General features: G+C 34.9%; 1 protein-coding gene across 2 annotated transcripts in view; it reads right to left on the reverse strand.

Annotated features, from left to right (window-relative positions):
- The window catches only part of SPATA17 (spermatogenesis associated 17), a 287,476-nt gene that overhangs the window by 43,248 nt on the left and 219,683 nt on the right, over window positions 1–24,545 (reverse strand). For both annotated transcript variants that reach the window (XM_053606767.1, XM_053606768.1), the window contains exon 9: window positions 17,056–17,191. In XM_053606767.1, the coding sequence (XP_053462742.1) occupies window positions 17,056–17,191 (136 nt within the window). The remainder of the gene's footprint in view (window positions 1–17,055; window positions 17,192–24,545) is intronic.

The raw sequence follows: 24,545 nt of genomic DNA on the forward strand, positions 1-24,545 counted from the left end.
ACAGAATGTTGAATATATGATTATTTACAGATGGTATCATTGTGTACCTAGTAAACCTAACCACTAGAATTAGTAGAAAATTCATAAAGAGTAACCATTCCAATATAGCATTTTAAAGAAATAGTTTTCTTATAAATCTATCATTTAGACAATAAGGTGAAAGAAAATCCTATTTACAAAAGCAATATGAATACAAAATTATTAGAAATATTCTTAACCCATATGCAAAAATGGAAAGAGCTATAAAAATCTTCTAACAGTCAAACTCTTTAATAAGATGAAGGACAAAGCATGTTCTTTAATGCTAAGACTCAAAAGTACTAAGCATCAATTCCCCGCAAATTAATCTATAAATTTATACAATAGCAAACTTAAATTCTAGCTGATCTAAGGCTAACTTGTGAGAACATCATTTCTAAAAACCACGGATAATAGCCAATATTGATGATAGTGAAAGCAAACACATATATAAAGCATGCACTTTCTTTAGGCCCATTTAACAATATATAACAAAATGTTTTACTGATATGCTAAGCACTTTACACTTATAAGTCTGAGTTCTCCAAAGAAAGAGAATCAACAGTCTTAATATGTAGACAGGGTATCTCTATCTCTTATCTTGGCTCATGAGATTCTGGAAACTGGCAAGGTTAAAATCTGCGGGGTCAGGAGTTGATGCTGCAGGCATGAGGCAGAATTTCTTCCCTAGGAAACCTCAGTTTATGTTCTTACGGCCTTCGGCTAATTAGATTAGACCCAACCACATTGTGAAGGGTAGTCAATATTACATACAGAAAAGTCCTTCCTTTCACCTTAGACAATAAGGTGAAAGAAAATCCTATTTACAATAGCAATATGAATATAAAATTATTAGGCAAAATGGAAAGATTTATAAAAATCTTCTAACAGTCAAAATCTTTAATAAGATGAAGGACTGCTTTATTTAAAGTCAACTAACTGTAGAAGATAAAGACATCTGCAAAATACCCCCATAATGTCACCTAGATTAGTGTTTGATTAAATAATGGTAGCCTAGTCAACCCGATACCTAAAACTGGCCACCCACATCCTTTAACTCAGAAATTTTACTCTCAGAAATTTATTAAGGAAAGATCTAATCTAAGAATGTTCACCTCAGTGGGAATAGCCAAACATTGCCGCTAAATGGTTTGGGGGGACCCATCTAGAAATAGACATAAATATCTCTTTGAATTCTCTGTACCCAAACTCCAGATGCAGCCAGAAAAGACACTTGACTAATGTTAATGCTAATTCTTGTGTTCGTGTAATGCTTCAAGTACTTCCATGATTCCTGTTTTTTTTTTTTCCTTTTTTTATTGTTGGGGGTTCATTGAGAGTACAAGATGTGTCACACACTGAGACCCCACCCTCCTTCCCTCTCTCTACTCTTCACTTCCATGATTCTTAGGGTCGAAATCAATTTCTATCTAAGGCATAAAGTGTGTTTCTTAATTATATTTGCAGTCATTTGGGCCCACTGATTCTGTAAACCTCCTCTTTGCCTAAGTGAAATGAAGACCAGAAGTTCACAGAAATTAAAACAATGATCCTGTATGTGGGAATGAGGACAGTAGGTATGGAGGCCAAAGTCTCACTGGTATCTTAACCCAGTTTCCAAAAACAACAAAAAAGTAAATAGATATCTTTAAATTAAAAAATATTAAGGTTATAAGTTTACTCGCAGAGAAGTATATCGATAGCATATTCGATGTCACAATTTAACTCATTATTCTAGATTAGCAATAACGTAGAGAAAAGTAGCAAATGTTGAATTTTTAGAGATGTAACAAATTCAAGAGAAACTTTTCATAAAGTTCAAGAATCACATTGGGACTGAAAACTTTCAGAAGGAAAATTTTATAGGCAAGCTATAAAACCTCTCGTTGTCGAACAAAGATGGTGTCCTCCACCACAGTGTACAACTGCACATCGAGGGCAAACATCTCACCTGGGGTACTGTAAATCTTACAGGCTCAGGAGGAATCGTTTACCATAGTTTCTTCAGAGCTGTACAGTTATTAATAATCTGATGGGAGACATCTCTCAATTTCAGACTTCACTGCAGTTATAAAATGCAAAGATTTGTTAAAATGTCTCACCATGCTGCTTTATAAAAATTTGTTCCATTATGTTTGTTCATCACTCAAATGAAATATTTAGAGTCAAATGTAAATTGAGTCCTTAGGTTAATGATTACATACTAATGTTGCCAGATCTAATATTTTGAAAATCTTGGACACATCACTGCACATATTATTTTCATTCATAAATTAAAATCCAAATTAGAAACTGTTGTAGCCGTTTTTAAATCCCTAATTAGAAATAACTAAACAATGTATCAAATTGATCAGAAACAAAGAGATTAAAAACAAAAATAACATAAATCTATATATTTTAATATAGTACATGTAAACTATTCCATAGGTTAAATATTACTTTAGTAAATAATACCATGCAATATTTAGCTCTGCCCAATTTTCTTAAATGCATAATAAAGTCTGTATATATATGTATATATACACATGCATGTATAAATATATGCATATAGGAATGCATCTATATTTTATAATAAAAATGTATATAAACTTGTACTTTTCCTGAAGCTTACTGACCTTAGGAAGACTAAACATGAATAGCCAGGGCTAAAAAGTTGAAAAATTTCAGTTACTAATATATTGTGAGAGAAAGAGAGAGAGAGAGAGAAAGCACTTAAACTGAATATTTGATTATTGAAGGCCATTCTCATAAGCAAAATATTTCCCCTCAATTACAGCTAATTATTTAATTGTTTACATTTGCTAATGAAATGAAAGAACACAAAACAAACAACTGTAAGGGCTTGTTTTTCAGCAAGTGCATAATCATCAATCAAAACATACAGAAAGATTCCTAAAATTATACGAAGCTGGTCTGTTTAAATAGAGAGGCATATTTCATCCCAATCAATGCATAAGAGTAAGATTATCCATAACGGAGGCATGTTTCTCTGCTGCACAGTTCATCTGTAACGATCCCCACACTCTGCACTTGCACATCAATTATGATAATCATAATCACGGTCGTTAAGCTGAATGTTCATTATTATCAGGATGCTGGGGACAGCAGATTCAATCACTGGGTGCAATGGGCAAGCAGTCACAGTCCCACCCAAGTTTCTGCAGACAACGATTTGCCACATTAAATCCATGATGTGTTCCACATCCCACTCCATTCCAAAAGCTGTAGACAGTAAAGGTCAACTTTATGTTCTGTGCAATATGCTTAGGTTCTCTAAATTAATTCTTTGGAGTGCTGGGCATTTTTATGCTTTGCAGCTTATAAAATCCTGTTTAGAACCAAAACACATGTGAAAATAATGAAAAAGAGCTGCTCTACTGTTGTAATTCACCCGTAATAAGGCATATGAGGAAAAGTTCTATCAACATGAACCATCTTGAAAGAGTCTCTTCCAGAATTTTGCAAACAGGAAAAACATGAAATGCTTTCATTAAAATTAGTTGTCTAAAATGCATAGGGAAACTCATTCCAATTCAGATAAAGCCCTGAGACTATCATTTCTGCTTCAGTAAATATGAACATATGTGAATGTTTTGACAACCAAAAGAATGTTTTTAGTACACTGAATTTTTTTTATTGTCCAACTGTTTTAGATGTACCCAAATACATTAAACTAGTAGTGACTGGCTGGTAGATTCTCCTTATTTAACTTCCCATCTATTTTAGAACCTGAGCTCAATATGATAAAGAATTTATAAATACAGGGAATTTATCTGAACTTAAAGAGTTTAACCATTTAAGACACAGACTTAGAATCCAACAATTTAATTTGTGGAGTTTATAAATAGATCAAAGAAATATGAGTAAATTATATGCTAGGTGCATTAGTTTATTATTGATTTCCACATTTTAAAAAAATTATATATTTGTTATTTCTCAGTATTGATTTTTATATTTTTAGGAAATAGCATTATTTGTTCTCAATTTGCTGAACCTGTGATTTCTTTGTATTGTGCTTTCCCAATCAATAGCATTACAGATAAAACAGAATTAAATAATATTTTATATGTTAATTGACTTAATGTGAAGGTAATGAGAGGAAGAGTATCCAATTACATTGGATTACATTGAATTTTCTGCCAACTGGCACCTTTTAACACAACTGGTTAACCAATCTTTTAAAAACTTTTAACTTCGATGTTTAGGATGATAGAAGAGAAAGTTAGTTCTCCACACAAGTGATCTTAAAACATGATAGAAAGGGGTGCAGAACAGAAGTCAAATATTTTTTTGAGCTAGTTCTTGACTGAATTCAATGTACTGAATTCAACTAAATCTCATATACATTCAAATGTGTGTAAATAATTCATCTTCGCAGAGAAGAACCCTAGGACCATGTCATCTTTTTCTTCCTTCAACATTTTGAACCTAACACGTCTACTGTCCCCAAGACTATCTTTATTTCATGAATAATGAATAAGTTGCGGCCTCTAATTTCTGAGATCTAAAAAGACATTTTTATGAAAGTATTTTTTAAAAGCCTGCTTTTAGCAACACATTGGATGAAAATCTCACCCAAATCACTTAATATCAAATAAAAGCAAAAAATATGTTTGATAATTCTGAGATTTTATGTATAACTACCAAGATGACTCTGTGTATTATGCAGATTGTATTAGCTACATGAAAAGATATTTATTGAATATGGTTATTTGAAGAGATAAGTAAAAAGATGAGAAGTAATATGCAAAGGAGGGAGGAACAGAGAAGCAAAAAAGAAAGAGTAAGGAGAGAGGGAGGAATTTACACTTGCATTTAGTCTTTTTCTAAATGGTTTTATGTAAGGTTCAGGGAACAATGATTTATTATTATTTAAATAATCTCTATAGTTTATTTTAATCTTCAGGGCCTATAAGAATTATTATTTGTGATTAGTTTTCTTAAGTATGTGTGGTTTCTAAAAGTATACATATGGCAGTAAAAAGAAAAACAAACAAAAGTATATAGAGGCATACAATGATTCATCCAAGATAAAAAAATAAACAATTTTTCTTTCTTTTTTTTTTTGTAGAGACAGAGTTTCACTTTACTGCCCTCGGTAGAGTGCCGTGACGTCACACGGCTCACAGCAACCTCCAACTCCTGGGCTTACGTGATTCTCTTGCCTCAGCCTCCCCAGCAGCTGGGACTACAGGCGCCCACCACAACACCCGGCTATTTTTTGTTGTTGCAGTTTGACCGGGGTTGGGTTTGAACCCACCCGGCATATGGGGCTGGCACCCTACTCACTGAGCCACAGGAGCCGCCCATAAACAATTTTTCTTTCCAGCATGTGTCCAAAAGTTTCTATATTTCCATGCAGTTGCTTACTTTAGTTTGGTAAGTGCATATTCTTGAAATACAGTAGAAGATATAAAGTGAATCTATTACATAAAACCAAAAGAAAGTACTATATTATTTTAGGAAACAAACATTCGCACAAGGATATTTCTCTGAAGTAGCTTAATGTCATGTGTCATTTGTATTTTAAAAATATAAACTCTTCCTTGAATTAAACAGAATGGTGAGAGGGCATAAAAGCAAAAACGTTCATGTCAAATGGAAAATAACATATAAATCACATTATACACATTTAAAATATGAAATTAAATAGTTACAACCCATATTTAGCTTATATTCTGAATAGTTGCATATTAATTAAAGATAAATGCCTAGAATAGTTTTATTGTGGAATTTTATAAAATGACATAGCTATGGTTTGAGTCTGTTCCCTCCAAAATTCATGTTGAAATTTGATCCCTAGTGTGTTGGGAGGTGGGACCAAGTAGGAGGTGTCTGGGGGTGGATCTATCATGAACAGTGCCATTATTCTCCTGGTAGTGAGTGAGTTCTTGCTCTGGTGACACTCGTTAGTTCTCAGGGAAATGGATTATTTCTTTCGAGAGCGGTTGTTACGAAGCCAGAACATCCCTTGGGTTTTGCCTTCTTGCAGGTATCCCCTTGGCCTTCTCCAACATGTGTGACACAGCACAAATGCCCTCCCCAGAAGCCATGCAGATGCCAGTGCAATGCTTCTTGTCCTCCCGGAATGCACAACAGTGAGCTAAGCAAAGCTCTTACTTATAAATGACCCAGTCTCAGGTATTCTGCTATAGAAACACAAAACAGATTAAGGCATTTTTTTGTTAACATTTAGGTTTGTTAATTAGTTCTAAGAGTCAACCACGTCAAGCTACTCACTGTATATGTTCCTTATACCATGGCATTACTAGTGTTTTTGAAGGTTATTTTTAGAAAAGATGACTTAGCAGCTGCAAAAGTGGGATATCTGAAATACCCCATTTACTACCCAACATGACTTACCACTTGGGAAATCCATATTTACAATGTCCTTTAAAAAATAATTTTTCTTAGAGTTCGATAAAATAAAGAAATTGTTTTACCTTTGGATCTAGTATGTTTGTTCTTCTTGAGCAATAAGGATGCATCTGTGAGTTGCATCTTCATCTGGGACACCCACAAGCTGACATTCCTAAATCACTTGGTTCCTCTTTATTTTGTGGATATATCAACTCTTCTAACCTTAGATCACTGTCCCTTATTTTTATTTCTAGAGTATTACCTTTACTATATTTGAACTTTAGTAAGGTGCCTGACTTAAATTCCTTCTGGAAGCAGGTAGTGGGCAAATGATTGAAGCCTCACTGACAGACTATTAACAGCACCAATAGGTCTAGTACTATGTGAAACTCCGCGGCCCTAATCCCTTTCTAGAAAGTTACTACCTCATTTTATCTGCATAAATGTTGCTGTAAGTAAGTTATATTTTCTAATTGGAAGTGAAGGAAACCAAAATATTCCTCTTCAAAATACTGGGGACTGTTGACCTGAAAAAGGTTGACACGCAGGGGTACACCCTGCCCTCCTGTCTGCCTTTTTCATAGGCTCATCTTACTATACGTGCTCATTAGCTCAGAGGCAAAGTTCAGAGACAGTAGCACCAGGGGGTATAGAAGCAGACTCTATTCTTCCCATAAATTCACCTTTCTACATTTTCATGCCTGAAGATGCTCTCATCTTGGTCTTGTCACTATAAAGAATTTATGGCTCTTTGTTAAAATACTATTTAAGCAAATCTCCTAAGCCACTGTCTTGAGAGAGAAATACTTTTAAGCTGAGACCTCTCCTATGTGATGGATACAGCAATTTTAGTAAACATGTGCTGGGTTTTCTCTTGTTAATATGATTTTTATTTTCAGGAAAGTGTGACTCAACTAACAACCTACAAGGGAAAGAAAAGAAATATTTTCTCCCCTACATTAGACAATGGGTTAAATACATAGTAAGAACTTTCCCCTTTCTACTTCCTCTAGTGTAAGACGTCTTGGTCCTTTCCCAATTCAGGCACTTTTGTTTAAGAGCTAAAAATATTCTGTAATCAATAAGAAATGCTCTGTAATCAGATAAGAAATATTTATTTGCTTTCTTCCTTTGTATATCATGTTTTCTGACTAATGTTCTTCTGAAGCCCTCATTCAAGTATAATATGGGCAAGGAACATTCATATACACTATGTTGTTTATTCAGGCCTACTGAAAATTTTAATCCAAGCCAAAAATTAAAACAAAAAGCTATAGACATAAAACATAATATAATGAATCAGAGCGCTTAAATTTTGGGGACTATATAACAGTGTGGTTACTCTAAATGTTTTTAAAAAGCAAATTCTCTCCTTATTTTTGTTGGTTTAAAACCTAATGTATCTGCAAATAAAATTGCCACCCCTGCTTTTTTCTGTTTTGCCTGGATTATAGATATCCATTCCTTTACCCTGAGTCTATATTTATCCTTTAAGATAAGATGAAATTCTTGTATGCAGCAGATGTCTACCCTGAGTTTTTGTATTCAGTCAGCCAACCTGTGCTTCTTTAGTGGACAATTTAAGCCATTCACATTAATTGGCAGTATTGATAAGCCTGGTAGTATTTTGGGTGTCAAGTTTTTCGTAAGACCAGTGGATGTTTTTAATCCTTTCACCACTGTGGAAATTGTGTTTTGATCAATAATTTCTAAGTGAGTTTAGTTTAGTGGTAGAGCATTGTACTGGTCATTGTGGAGGATGGGTCTGAGAATATCTTGAAGAGCTGGTTTGGTTATGGCAAATTTCTTCAATGTGTGAAGGTCATTAAAGTATTTGACTGCTACATCATAAATGAAACTCAGTTTAGCTGAATACAGGATCCTGGGCTGATAGTTGTTTTGTTTTAGGAGATTGAAGGTTGATGATCATCGTCTTCTGGTTTGAAAAGTTTCAGCAAAAAGATCTGCAGTCATTCTAATATTCTTCCCCTTGTAGGTGATGTTTTTCTTACATCTGGCTGTTTGCAGGATTTTCTCTTTCATATTAACTTTGGCAAAGTTAATTACAATGTGTCTAGGGGATGCTTTATTTAAATTGAGTCGTGCTGGGGTTCTGAAACTGTCATCTGAATTTCAGTATCTCTTGTCATGTTTGGAAAGTTTTCCTCTAAAATCTCTTGGACTAGGGCATCTGTCCCTTTCAGATAATTCTCCTCAGGTTCCAGAATTCCAATAAGGTGAATGTTTGCTTTTTTGGAGTGGTCCCACAACTCTCTCAGGGAATGATCCATCTTTGTTCTCCAATGCTCTTCATCTTTGAGCACTTGAGAGCATTCAAACGCTTTATCTTTAATGTCTGAGATCCTTTCTTCTGCCTGCTCCATCTCATTACTGAGGCATTCTACTGTATGGCTCAGGTCTTTGAGGAATGCAAATTCTTGCCTTAATTTGTCAAAATCTTTAGTGATTTTATCTTTGAATTCATTGAATTCTTGAGTCAACTTTTGAATTTCTCCATGAAGTTCTAATTCCACATTTGTTTCAATTCTGTTAATCTTATTTGCTATCCAAATTCTGAACTCAGGGTCTGACATCTCAGCCATTTGTTTATGAATGGGATCTTCTGTTGGATCTGCTTTGTTGTACCTTGGGGGAGTTAATCTACTCTGGTTATTCATGTTGCCCAAGTTTTTCCACTAATTCTGCCCCCTGGTTGTTTTTCACCACATGATGAGATATCAATTATTAAAATTTATGCACCCAACCAAAATGCTCCTCAATTTATAAGTGAGACACTAACAGACATGAACAATTTGATATCGTCCTACACCATAATAGTCAGAGATTTTAATACCCCTTTGGCAGTGTTGGATAGATCCTCTAAGAAGAAACTAAGCAAAGAAATTTTGGACTTAAACTTTGCCATACAATAATTGAATTTAGTAGACATCTACAGAACATTTCATCCTAACGAAACTGAATATGCATTCTTCTCATCAGCCCATGGAACATAGTCCTAAATTGATTACATCTTAGGTCATAAGACTAACCTCAGCAAATTAAAAAAATAGAAATTATTCCATGTATTTTCTCAGATCATCATGGAATAAAAGTTGAACTCACCAACAACAGGAATCTCCATAGTCTTACAAAGACATGGGAACTAAATAACTTTATGCTGAAAGATAGCTGGGTCAAGGATGAGATTAAGAAGGAAATTACCAAGTTTTTGGAATAGAATAATAAAGAAGACACGAATAATTAGAACCTCTCGGATACCACAAAGGCAGTCCAAGGGGAAATTTATAGCACTGCAAGTCTTCCTTAAGAGAACAGAAAGAGAGGATGTCAACAATTTAATGGGACATCTCAAGCAACTGGAAAAAGAAGAACACTCCAACCCCAAACCCAACAGAAGAAAAGAAATGTTGAACAGAGCTATATCAAGTACGGAAATAGCATCAACTATACCAAATCTCTCAGAAAAGAAGAGTCTGGGACCAGACAGCTTCACATCAGAATTCTACCAAACCTTTAAAGAGGAACTAGTACCTATATTACATAACCTTTTCCAAAGCATAGAAAAAAAGGAATGTTTCCCAACACATTCTATGAAGCAAATATTACCCTGCTCCTAAAACCAGGAAAAGACCCAACAAGAAAAGAAAATTATAGACTAATATCTTTAATGAATATAGATGCAAAAATATTCAATAAGATCCTAACAAACAGAATTCAGCATCACATCAAACAAATTATACACCATGACCAAGTTGGTTTTATCCCAGGGTCTCAAGGATGGTTCACTATATGCAAATCTATAAATAGAATACATCACATAAATAAACTAAAAAACAAAGACCATAGGATTCTCTCAATTGATGCAGAAAAAGCTTTTGATAATATCCAGCATCCTTTTATGATCAGAACACTTAAGAAAATAGGTATAGAAGGGACATTTCTTAAACTGATAGGGGCCATCTACAGCAAACCCACAGCCAATATCATATTGAATGGAGTTAAATAGAAATCATTTCCACTCAAATCAGGAACCAGGCAAGGTTGCTCATTGTCTCCACTGTTTTTTAACATTGTAATGGAAGTGTTAGCCATCGCAATCAGGCAAGAGAAGGCAACCAAGTGTATCCAAATAGGAACAGAGGAGATCAAACTTTCACTCTTTGCAGATGATATGATTGTGTATCTGGAAAACCCTAGGGATTCAACTGCAAAACTCTTAGAAGTGATCAAGCAATACAGCAGCATCTCAGGTTACAAAATAAATACTCACAAATCTGTAGCCTTTATATATACCAATAATAGTCCAACTGAAAAAAACAGTCAAGGATTCTATTCCTTTCATAGTAGTGCCAAAAAAGATGAAGTATTTGGGAATTTACCTAACAAAGGATGTGAAAGATCTCTATAAAGAGAAATATGAAACTCTGAGAAAAGAAACAGCTGAAGATGTTAACAAATGGAAAAACATAACATGCTCATGGCTGGGAAGAATCAACTTTGTTAAACTGTCCATACTACCCAAAGCAATATACAATTTTAATGCAATCCCTATTAAAGCACCACTGTCATACATTAAAGATCTCAAAAAAATAATACTCCGTTGTATATGGAATCAGAAAAAAACTCAATTAGCCAAGACATTACTCAGAAATAAAAACAAATCAGGAGGAATCATGCTACCAGAATTCAGACTACACTATAAATTGATAGTGATCAAAACAGCATGGTACTGGCACAATAACAGAGAGGTAGCTGTATGGGACTGAATACAGAACCAAGAGATGAACCCAGCTACTTACCATCATTTTATATTTGATAATCCAATCAAAAACATTCAGTGGGGAAAAGACTCCCTATTTAACAAGTGGTGCTGGGTGAACTGGATGGCAACCTGTAGAAGACTGAAAATGGACCCACACCTTTCACCATTAACTAAGATAGACTCTCATTGGATTAAAGATTTAAACTTAAGACATGAAACTATAAAAATACTACGTAGAAGAAAGTGCAGGGAAAACAATTGAAGAAATTGGCCTGTGTGAATATTTTATGAGGCAGACCCCCTGGGCAATTGAAGCAGGTTCAAAAACACACTATTGGAACCTGATCAAACTAAAAAGCTTCTGCACAGCCAAGAACACAGTAAGTAAAGCAAGCAAACAGCCCTCAGGATGGGAGAAGGTATTTGCAGGTTATGTCACTGACAAAGGTTTAATAACCAGAATCCACAGAGAACTCAAATGTATTAGCAAGAAAAGAACAAGTGATCCCATCTCAGGCTGGGCAAGGAACTTGAAGAGAAACTTCTCTGAAGAAGACAAGCCCATGGCCTACAGACACATGAGAAAATGCTCATTATCCTTAATCATCAGAGAAATGCAAATCAAAACTACTTTGAGATATAATCTAACTCTAGCCCACATCACAAAATCCCCAAACCATAGATGTTGGCATGGATATTCCTTGCCAGCTAATATGTTCCTTTTGGAAAGATGTTTGGCAATCACTTAGGGATCTAAAAATAGACCTGCCATTCAATCCTGCAATTCCTCTCCGAGGTATATATCCAGAAGACCAAAAATCACTTTATAACAAAGGTATTTGCATCAGAATGTTTATCCCAGCCCAATTCATAATTGCTAAGTCATGGAAGAAGCCCAAGTGCCCATTGACCCATGAATGGATCAATAAATTGTGGTATATGTACATCATGGATTATGCAGCCTTAAAAAAGATGGAGACCTTATTTCCTTTATGTTTGCATAGATGGAGCTGGAACATATTCTTCTTACCAAAGTATCTTAAGAATGAAATGTATTCTAGGACAGCGCCTATGGCTCAAAGGAGTAGGGCACCGTCCCCATATGCCGGAGGTGGCAGGTTCAAACCCAGCCCTGGAAAAAAAAAAAAAAAACTGGAGAAAAAAAAAAAAGAATGAAACATATTCTTCTTAGCAAAGTATCTCAAGAATGGAAGAAAAAGTATCCAATGTACTCAGCCCTACTACGATATATGTATAAACACTCACACTTCCACATGAAATCTATAACCCAACTACAGCCCAAGATGAAGGGGAAAGAAAAGGGGGAGGGAATAGGACAGGGAAGGATGAGTGGAGGGAGGGTAATTGGTGGGACCACACCTGTGGTGCATTTTATAAGCATACATGTCAAATCTATTAAGTGTAGAATATTAATGTCTTAACACAATAACTAAGAAAATGAGGTGAAGGCTATGTTAACCAGTTTGATGAAAGTATTTCAAATTGTATATAAAACCAGCACATTGTACCCCATAATTGCATTAATGTACACAGCTATCATTTAAAAAAAATATAATAAATAGAAAATTGTCTTAGGAATGTCCTTAGATAAAAATATGGTTTACTTTTTTATTTTTTAAACACTCATTTTTTTCCTGATCTGCAAGTATAGCACAAAGATAAATATGGCAGGTATAAGCATGTGTGTGTATGTACACATATGTAACACATGTAAGCTATGGTGCATGTTTAGTTTATACTAAATCATGTCCCCACCAAATTCATAGGTTAAAACCTACCCCTCAATGTCTCCACCTGCACTGGAGATGGATCTTTAAGATTAAGATTACATGAGATCACACCACGACTTGACAGTGATGTGTATTGAACTAAAGGAGGAACACACCACTAAAAGAACATACTATGTACATAGTATCTTACATACCTTTTTATTTCCAATGCCTAGAAAAAGTTATTGACTAACAGAGAGATGATAGGAGCAATTCAGGAATTTCGTCAGCCCTCTCAACAGAAGCCAGGAATTGAGGTGCAAGTACACGAGCTAAGAGTTGGAACAACACGAGGCAGACAGAGGAAACAGAAGGAAGGCAGACTGCAGGACTTTTTGGATGCTACATGACTGGACAATTGTTCTTCGAGGAAAGAATGACCTCAAAGGGGATTCAGAGATCCTTAGGTTTCCTTCCTGCTACAGGCACAGGGAGCAAGACTGTTTCCTTCTAGGTCCCAAAGGGTGGGGCTTCCTCTCCTGTTTGGGGTGGCAGAGTGATCCTGTTCAGAGCCTCAGGGCCAGGATCCACCTTTACAGAGAGCCACACGGCAGGGTCTTTGCAGAGAGACTGCCTTTCCAGATCCATGGGTGACCCTGCCACCCTAGATGGACGAGAGGGCAAAATACTGAAACAAAGAGGGTTACTTTCAGGTCTTAATGTCTAATGAATTTGCCTTGCTAGATTCTGGACTTGCTTGGGACCTGTCATCCACCCATTCCTTTCTTCCAATTTTTGCCTTTCCTACCTTGCATTTTAGGAAGTACAGACTTGTTTGGTTTCACAGTTTCTTGGCTAGAGAGGATGTTTGTCTTAGGATGAATCATATCTCGAGTTTCACCCATATATGATTTAGATGATATTTATGTGTTTTATTTTCTACAGCTTTATTGAAGTATAATTGACAAAAATTACATATATTTACAGTATCCAACATGATGTTTTAATATACGTATACATTGTGAAATAATTACCATAACCATGCCAATTAACATATCCATAACATTTAACATAGTTAATGCTATTTGGTGGTAAAAACATTTAAGATCTAAGCTCTTAACAATTTTCAAGTCTGTCACACATTATTATTAGCTATGGTCACCATGCTGTACAAGATCTTCAGAACTAGAACTAACTGAAACATTGTACTCTCTCTGACCAACATCTCTCCCTCTCAATGCCCTGCCCCTACTCCATGGTAACCACCATCTACTCTCTACTGCCAGGAGTTCAACATTTTTAGAATCTACATATAAATTAGATCATGCACCATTTGTCTTTCTGTACCTAACATTTCCTTTAGCACATCCTCTAGGTTCATCCATGTTTTCACAAATGATAGGATTTCCCTCTTTTTAAAGGCTGAATAGTATTCCATTGTGTATATACATATACATATATAGATGTATACACATATACATATACGTATAGATGTATATACATATATGTATGCACGGACATGCCACGTTTTTTCCTAATACATTCATCCCTCAGTGAATAATTAGGTTGATTATTTTGGCTATTGTAATAACGCTACAATAAACATGAGAATGCAGATATCTCTGTGATATTTCCATTCCTTTGATTACGTATCGGAAGTGGATTGCTGGATGGTTATAGTAGTTCTACTTTTAATTTTCTAAAGAATCTTCATCCTTCACATTGTTTTCCATAATGGCTGCATTAATTTACTTTCCCAGTGGTATGCAAGGGTTCCCTTTTCTGTACATCCTCTCCAACACTCGTGATTTTTCTCTTTTTCGTAATAGTTATTCTAACATGTATGAGATGATATCTCATTGTGGTTTCTATTTTCATGCCTGATGATTAGTGATGTTGGATGTCTTTGCATATATACCTGCTGGCCATCTGCATGTCTTCTTTTGAGAATTGTCCATGCAGGTCTTTTAACCATTTTTAAAGGTTTTTTTTTTTTTATATTGAGTTGTATCCTTATAAATTTTGGAATAATAACTCCTAAATAGATGTATGATTTTCAGACATTTTGTCCCATTCCATAGTTTGTTTAACTTTGGTGATTGTTTCCTTTGCTATACAAAAGCTTTTTGGCTTCATGCAATTCTATTTATCTATTTTTACTTTTGTTGCCTATGTTTTGGGACATATCTAAAAAATCACTGGTAAAACAATGTCAAGAAGGTTTTTCCATGTTTTCTTCTAGTAATTTTACAGTTTCATGTTTCACATTTAAGTCTTTAATCTGTTTTGGCATAATTTTTGTAATAGTATGAGATAAAAATCCAATCTCATCCTTTTACATGTAGATGTATAATTTTTCCAACACCATTTATTGAAGAGACCATCCTTTTCCCATTGTGTATATTTGGCCAGAGATCAATTGAGCATAAATATGTAGATTTATTTCTGGGCTCTCTACTCTGTTCAACTGGTTGATGTTTCTATTTTTATGCCAATACCGTACTGTTTTGATTACTATGGCACTTGCAGCTTTGTTCTTTTTGGTTTAAGATAGCTTTGGTTATTTGGGGTCTTTTGTGGTTCCATAGAGTTTGAGCATCATTTTTTCTATTTCTTTGAAAAATGACATAGAGATTTTGATAGGGATTGCATTGAATCTTTATATTGCTTTGGATACTATGGTCATTTTAAAAATACTTTTTCCTCCAATCTGTGAACACAGGATATGTATCCATTTATTTGTGTCTTTTTAAATTTCTTTCATCAATATTTTATAGTTTTCAGTGTACATATTTTTCACTGAGTTAAATTTATTCCTAAGTATTTTATTTATTTGTTTATTGATGCTATAATAAATAAGATTGTTGTCTTGATTTCTTTTGGGGATCATTTGTAGTTAGTGCACAGAAACACTATTCATTTTTATATTCTGTAACTTTATTGAATTTGTTTATTCACTTTTTGCTAGAGTTGTTAGGGTGTTTTAGTAATATACATAAGGTCGTGCCTTCTGCAAACGGAGACAATTTTACTACTGTCTTTTCCGTTTGGATGCCTTTTATTTCTTTCTCTCGCCTAATTCTTCTGGCCAGGATTTCCATTATTATATTGAACAGGAGTGGTGATAGCTGGTATCCTCCTCATGTTACTATGATTTAGATAAGCCTTTGGACTTTAAACATTAGAGTGGATACTGAAATGAGCCAAGGCTTCTGGAGCTGTTGAAATGGAAAGTATATATTTCGCATTTGAGAGGGCATGAGTTTTGGGGTCCAGGAATAGAATGCTATGGACTGCACTATGTCTCCACAAAATTCATATGCTGAAACCCTAACCCCCAATGAACTGTATAGAGTCTTTAAGGTGGGTAAGGTTTAAAAAAGGTCATTTAAATAGGGTGCTGGTCTGATAGGATTAGAGACTTTACAAGGAGAGATACAAGAGAACCTGCTTTCCCTCTGCCCACAAAGAAGAGGTCATACAGGCACACAGAAAAATTGTTGCTGCCTACAAGCCAGGAAGAGAGGCCTCACTGGAAACTAACTACACTGACAGTGTTACCTCAGACTTTCAGCCACCATAATTGTGAGATTATGAATGTCTGTCGAAGTCAACCCACCTATGGGACTTTGTTATGGCAGCCTCAGCACAGACTGTGACATCATACATGTGCCACCACACATGTCCCACCTACAATATACATATTATGTATCTGTTAGGCCTGTGCACAAGACTCATGACACATACATGCATGTTAAATGTTTTGCGTTATGTTATATATATACATCAAATACATCTCTACCTATTTATTTATCTATATATATAGTCGCAGACACTGTGGGAAAGCAAGCAAGTACCAATCTCCGTGCCTAAGAGTTGGCTTAACTCCATTCTGTGACCTCATAGTCAGTCTCTGACCCTAGTCAAATGCCAAAGCCAGGAATCCATGCCATTGATACTTACCTCATAAAACATAAAAAAAAAACACTGAAAAAAAAATAAAACAAATCTCTTATTGACATAGGTCAGCAGTACAATTTTACATAAAACAGTTATGAATCACTTTGTAACCAAGGGTCTAATTGCATTATGAATATTTATACTTGTAATTAATGTGTATTTTTAGCTGTTTAAAAGGGATGCCATTTTTTAATGTTTTGTTACCTTGTCACAGATCCATTTTTTAGGATTTTGAGTTCGGAAATGTTGTTTTCCGTAAGAATCAGGACCATACTTGCTTGACGAATTTATTGATGGGATATACTTTTCATTTTTATTGTAGGAGGAAAATGGCAAAAACCTGAAAGAATATTTAGGAGATATTATTAATTCCATTTCTAGAGATATTTGATTAAAAAAGTAAGGATTTGGAGAAGTGATCTAGTATAGAGGAAATGATACATGAATTGGAATCAGAATACCTAGATTACATTGCCACCTGCTACTGACTATCCAAGTTACTAACTTCTTTGACTTTTTATTCTATCCTACAAATGGAGATACTAAAATTTCTTTACAGAATTTTTGTGAGTCTCAAATATTTTGTAAATATGGGCAAATTTAAATAATAAATTAAAGCGTTAGTGATGCCAAATAATTATGCAAGTAAAAATGCCCTTTATTTTAAAATAGTATCCCAAAATAAAAAAGAAAGCCAGTAAAATAAATTCTCTTTGAAATAGATTATCTTCCAATCTTAAAGTCGCCGACATCAGAATGGAGGCACCGTTGGTAGAGGTTATGGATAATGGGGAGTTTGAGTTAGCCACACCTATTTTCACATCTTTGCTTTGCCTTTGCTACCTGTGCTCTCTTATGCAAGTTACTTTTATGAGACTTTGCTTCCAAAGAGGCATGTTACAATCAATAAACATTTAACATATATAAAGTATTTAACATGGGAGGCTGCAAAGAACAAGTATCTAATAATGTTGGTGCAAGATGTAGAAGTAAAAGTAGAAGTAATTGTTGTTAGGACAGTCTTTCTCATCATCATCATTACTACTTTAAGTATTATTATGATCAACATAGATGACAAGGCCACATTTTTTTTAAAAAACCCACATTAACTCTCACAGACCATCTAAGATTGTGGGAACTGGTGAATTGGTCAAATCCTTCACCAAAAGCCCCTGAAATAAGAGTATAGGAATAAAAATGTTATAAAACCTACAGAAGAAAAAGGACAGAAGAAGGTAAACAACAATTGAAAATACCAACTAATTTTCAGCAAGTGAAAAGCAAAGAGAAAATTTGCAACTAACATAGAAGAGTTAAGAAAACTGAAATCTAAGTACCAGAAGAGTGAGCTTCCAAAGAGAAATGAGGCAATTTGTCCTGCAGAATCCTGGAAAAGTTCAGAAAGTACAGATGCACTAACTACAGAAGGTGAGAGTGAGGAGTAAAACTGAAAACAGATTAAAAGTGTATAGAAGGAGTAATTATATCCCAGGTCCTTGCCCCAGTCCATAAGAAGAGCCTATCCTCAGGAAAAATTTATACCAAAAATCTCTGACCTCAGGAAAGCAGGACAGAGATTGGCCAAAGTGAGGTATCAAATGGATTATATGGATTTTATTCCCAAGTCTAGTCACTGAACTCTTTCCTTGCTCATCTCTTAAGTGAATTGGCAGTTGTATTGATACTGTTCAGAAGACTGATTGAATCTTCTTAAAGATACTTGAGAGTTCCAGGAGAAACAAGTTCAAATACCAACATTTGGGGATGTATTTGACTAAAAGGCCATATCACAGTATAATAAAATTTATGAGTCAAAAAGCCACTCTCAAGTCTCAAATACTGTTTCTAATCTAATTTTAAATTTTCTTTTTTAAATGAATTTAAGAAAAGATTACCAATGGGAAAAGCAACCAACACGGAAGGAAGACACTCCAAACACAGAAGATAACCTGGAGAAAACAGACATCTTAATGCAGGAATTAGAAGTAAACTCAGAAATGTTTAATAAATATAACCAAAGGAGACATGGTAGTAATGAAATAAGAAGTACATACTTTTTCTAAATAAAAGGAAATAAAAGAGAAAAATAAAATAAAAGGAAAATTTAGAGAAAAGTGAAAGCCCTTGGAAACAAAAAATTATATAGTAAGATAAAATATTCTGCTGAGAAAAATATTCTGAAATTCAGAATTAAAAATAAATAAAGTTGAAGCTCAACATACGTTTATTGAGCCATTACCATTATGTCAAAAATTTCACACATACTATCTTATTTAGTTAAGATATGGAGGATTTTCTTTTAAATCTAAATTGAACTGAAAATTTATTTTTTTCTACTTAATAAGCTTAGAAGCAATTAGTGTTATTTCATTAATTTTCATACCTCTTTGCAACTTTTAATATTTATTAATAAATCCCTTCTTAATATTTTTCCTATAAAAATGTTTCCTAATACTATTTAAAATAAAAACAAATAAACAGTATACAGAGCTTTGAATTATACAAAGTTATAGAAGCATGCATTACTGAATATGCTCTGGGAAAAAGAGCACTCATATAAGACAGATTATGGTCCTTCCAATGCTAATTTGCACAAGGGATGGACATCACAGGCAAAAAAATTAATGCGGCCCAGATGTCCCTGAGAATACAAAGGAGGTTCTGTGAGCTGGCTGCTGCTCTTAGTTTTTATCATTTCTGAATTGCATTTTAATAGTACATTTTTCTTTTGCGTCTGAACAAAATTTGCTTTCCCAAGGGAATGGATGGTTAAGAAGACAAGGCTAAAATACTAGGTATTTTCCTGCTTATGAATTAATTCTACTTGATTTAGTCATAATGTTTCATTCAAGTAACATGTATGCTTATTTTTAAGTGTACAGTATGTATGTGCATGTGTACATATTAAAAAATATTTAGACATTTTATAAATCTTTGAATACATTTTAAAATAGAAAAAAGTTATTTAATTCCCAAATGGGATTTGCTCAATAAAAATATAAAGTATTAATAACTACATAAACTCTAAAAATAACTAGTTTATAATTATATTTTAGATCATTATCAATTACTTTAAAGATGCTTTTTTACCACTTTTAAATATACACTCAACTGTACTATATTTCATTCTTTTTTCTTCTTTTTGAGACAGAGTCTCACTGTGTTGTCCAGGTTAGAATGCTGTGGCCAAGGTGTCATCCTAGCTCACAGCCACCTCAGACTCCTGGGTTCAAGCCATCCTCCTGCCTCAGCCTCCCAAGTAGCTGGGACTATAGGTGACACCCCAACACCTGGCTAGTTTTTTCTATTTTCAGTAGAGGAGGGTCTAACTCTTGCTCAGGCTGATCTTGAACTCTTGAGCCCAAGCAATCCACCTGCCTGGGCCTCCCAGAGTGCTAGCATTACAGAAGAGGGCCACCATGCCCCACCTGTACTTCATTGCAGGGAGTACTTTTCAATTAACTGAACATGATGTTAAAGAATATACATATCTGCCTATTATTCTTTATTATCTTATCAAAGATGTAGAACAGGCAAAAATTCTTAAAAACCATATGGAGATACAGTGGTAAATACAAACAAGTCATTCCTTGAACATCTGGGCAGCTACAGAAGAATTGGTGGCAGTCTCAATAAGCAAAAATTAAAAATGTGTCACTCAGTGTCAGAGAAAATGGGTCTGTTGTAATATACATTTGCAAAGTCTTGAGACACTGAATATTACATACTTAATATTATTTTCCAAATAAGAACACTAACAAATTACACTTAACTTTTCCCCTCTAACAACGCTTTCATTTCCCCCTTTTTCGTGTAGTCTTACAATCACTCATAATTCTAGATGTTCTTCTAACCAATTCATTTCACTGCCAGATAATTCAAATCTTCAAATTGTAAATCTCTATTGCCTATTGATTTAAGCCTAAATTTTCAACCTAGCTGTTAGGCTTCTTAGGATGCACTTGATCTGTTCAGTCTTTGACCACACCCTACCTGTCATTCTGTGAATGCCATTTACCTTTCTTCTCCCATCCTTCCATCTGCCTTTGTTCACACGCCTCTCCTCCTCCTGAAGTGCTGATCCATCCATCACTACTCATCTTCCAAAATCTACTGTAACCCCCAGCTGTCGTAGGCAGCCTGTTCCACCCACTGCAATCCACACCGATTTCTTTATTGCCTAAATATTTGCTCATTATGTAAAACATTACATGAAATACTTTTATATATTAGGCATTTTGAAAAATATAGATAGATATACAATGATGGAATATGCAGTATACTTGAAAGGAATTCACCTTGTAGTAGGGGGTAGGGAATGAGACAATAGACACAAATAGAATGTGATAAGTTTTGTGATGGATGTGTACACAAGAGGCAAGTAATGCACAGAGAAGTTTCATGTTTGCATGTGTGTATGTGTGTGTGAGGGGTGGGGTGGGGGATTACTGGCAGGGAGCCGGATGGAAACATGGAAAAGTTATCTTCCCAGACCATGAATACCACAGTGAGTGCTGACAGGCAGAGTTCAAGTTAAAAAGCTGGTGAATGTTACTTTAGACAGAAGAAACAACATATACAGAGACGTGGAGGTGAGTTAGAGCATAAAAAGAACACTGAAGAAACTGAACAGAGTTCAACACAGCTAGACAGTTGAGTTATTTTCAAAACAAAACAGCTCATGAACAACTCTATAGTAATGATAATCTTGCCGATGGAGAATATGTACAGTAATACATTATTCAATTTGCAAAACTTTTTTATTTATACATATGTATGAATTATGACTGCTCAATAGGATATTTATCCAAGCCACAGAGGATTCTGCCTTAGGTAAATTATTTAAAAATGAACATAGTGAGAGATTTTTTAGATATGAAGATATGTGGCTAAGAATGGGCCTCAGACATCAGACTTGTTCAAGATCAGCCTGTTCTGTTAAACAGCTCCCAGTGCAATGCATTAAGCACAAATCAGGATAAAGGGATACTTCATTACAAGTTGGAAATTTGACCCTAGACTGCCAGAAGTTCACCAAGGATCTCTCCGGAAGTACATAAATAAGTCTTTTCACTTAGGTTGGAAACAGGAGAAATAGCAAATTAGACCAAATATTTCTTGTCTAATAAGTGACTATCAATACATTCATTTTTTCATGTGGGAAAAGAGAAACAAAACACTTTTACTTCGTCTCTGAGTAGGTATAAAATTATTCCCTCTTGGTTAATGGTGAGAGGTGTGGGTCCAGTTTCAGTCTTCTACAGGTTGCCAGCCAGTTCACCCAGCACCATTTGTTAAATAGGGAATCTTTTCCCCATTGAATGTTTTTAATTGGCTTGTCAAAGATTAAATAACGGTAATTAGCTGGATTCATCTCTTGGTTCTCTATTCTGTTCCAGACATCTGCTTCTCTGTTTTTGTGCCAGTACCATGCTGTTTTGATCACTATCGATTTGTAGTATAGTCTCAGGTCTGGTAGCGTGATTCCTCCTGCTTTGTTTTTATTTTTGAGTAATATCTTAGCTATTCGAGGTTTTTTCTGATTCCATATAAAATGAAGTATTATTTTTTCAAGATCTTTAAAGTATGACAGTGGAGCTTTAATGGGGATTGCGTTGAAATTATATATTGCTTTGGGTAGTATGGACATTTTAACAATGTTGATTCTTTCCAACCATGAGCATGGTATATTTTTCCATTTGTTAACATTCTCAGCTATCTCTTTTCTTAGAGTTTCATAGTTCTCTTTATAAACATCTTTCACATCCTTTGTTAGATAAACTCCCAAGTATTTCATCTTCTTTGGCACTACTGTGAATGGGATAGAATCCTTAATTGTTTTTTCAACTTGACTGTTGTTGGTATATATAAAGGTTACCAATTTATGAATGTTGATTTTGTAACCTGAGACGCTGCTGTATTCCTTGATCACTTCTAAGAGTTTTGTAGTAGAGTCCCTAGTATCTTCCAGATATACAATCATATCATCTGCGAAGAGTGAAAGTTTGATCTCTTCTGACTCTATGTGGATACCCTTGATCACCTTTTCTTCCCTAATTGCGGTGGCTAAAACTTCCATTACAATGTTGAAGAGCAATGGAGACAATGGGCAGCCTTGTCTGGTTCCTGATCTGAGTGGAAATGATTCCAATTTAACTCCATTCAATATGATATTGGCTGTGGGTTTGCTGTAGATGGCCTCTATCAGTTTAAGAAATGTCCCTTCTATACCAATTTTCTTAAGTGTTCTGATCATGAAGCGATGTTGGATGTTATCAAAAGATTTTTCTGCATCAATTGAGAGAATCATATGGTCTTTGTTTTTTAATTTGTTTATGTGCTGAATTACATTTATAGATTTACGTATATTGAACCAGCCTTGAGACCCTGGGATAAAACCAACTTGTTCATGATGTATGATTTGTTTGATGTGTTGCTGGATTCTGTTTGTTAGGATCTTGTTGAATATTTTTGCATCTATATTCATTAGTGATATTGGTCTATAATTTTCTTTTCTTGTTGGGTCTTTTCCTGGTTTGGGGATCAGGGTGATGTTTGCTTCATAGAACATGTTGGGTAGTCTTCCTTCTTTTTCTACCTTTTGGAACAGGTTGAGTAATATAGGTACTAATTCCTCTTTAAAGGTTTGGTAGAATTCTGACGTAAAACCATCTGGTCCCGGGCTTTTCTTTTTGGCGAGATTTTGTATGGTTGATGGTTATTTCCAAACTTGATATGGGCCTGTTCAACATTTGCACTTGATTTTGGTTAAGTCTTGGAAGGTGACGTGCTTCCAAGTAACGGTCAATTTCCTTCAGATTTTCGTATTTCTGAGAATAAAGTTTCTTGTAATATTCATTGAGGATTTTTTGGATTTCTGAGGAGTCTGTTGTTATTTCATCTTTGTTATTTCTGATTGATGAGATTAGAGATTTTACTCTTTTTTTCCTGATTAGGTTGGCCAAAGGTTTATCTATTTTGTTGACCTTTTCAAAAAACCAGCTTTTTGATTTATTGATTGTTGTACTATTCTTTTGTTTTCAATTTCATTTAGTTCTGCTCTGATTTTGGTTATTTCTTTTCTTCTACCAGATTTGGGGTTGGAGTGTTCACTGGATTAAGGATTTAAACCTAAGACATGAAACTATAAAAATACTAGAAGAGAATGCAGGGAAAACCCTTGAAGAAATTGGGTTGGGTGAGTTTTTTATGAGAAGGACCCTCCGGGCAATTGAAGCTGCTTCAAAAATACATTATTGGGACTTGATCAAACTAAAAAGCTTCTGCACAGCCAAGAACACAGTAAGTAAAGCAAGCAAACAGCCCTCAGAATGGGAAAAGATATATATAAAAGATATATGTCTCCAACAAAGGTTTGATAACCAGAATCCACAGAGAACTCAAACGCATTAGCAAGAAAAGAACAAGGGATCCCATCGCAGGCTGGGCAAGGGACTTGAAGAGAAACTTGTCTGAAGAAGACAGGCACATGGCCTTCAGACATATGAAAAAATGCTCATCATCTTTAATCAGGGAAATGCAAATCAAAACTACTTTGAGATATTATCTAACTCCAGTGAGACTAGCCTATATCACAAAATCCCAAGACCAGAGATGTTGCCGTGGATGTGGAGAAAAGGGAACACTTTTGCACTGCTGGTGGGAATGCAAATTAATACATTCCTTTTGGAAAG

Source organism: Nycticebus coucang, chromosome 10, assembly GCF_027406575.1.
Source record: "Nycticebus coucang isolate mNycCou1 chromosome 10, mNycCou1.pri, whole genome shotgun sequence".
In the NCBI taxonomy this organism is placed as follows: domain Eukaryota; kingdom Metazoa; phylum Chordata; class Mammalia; order Primates; family Lorisidae; genus Nycticebus; species Nycticebus coucang.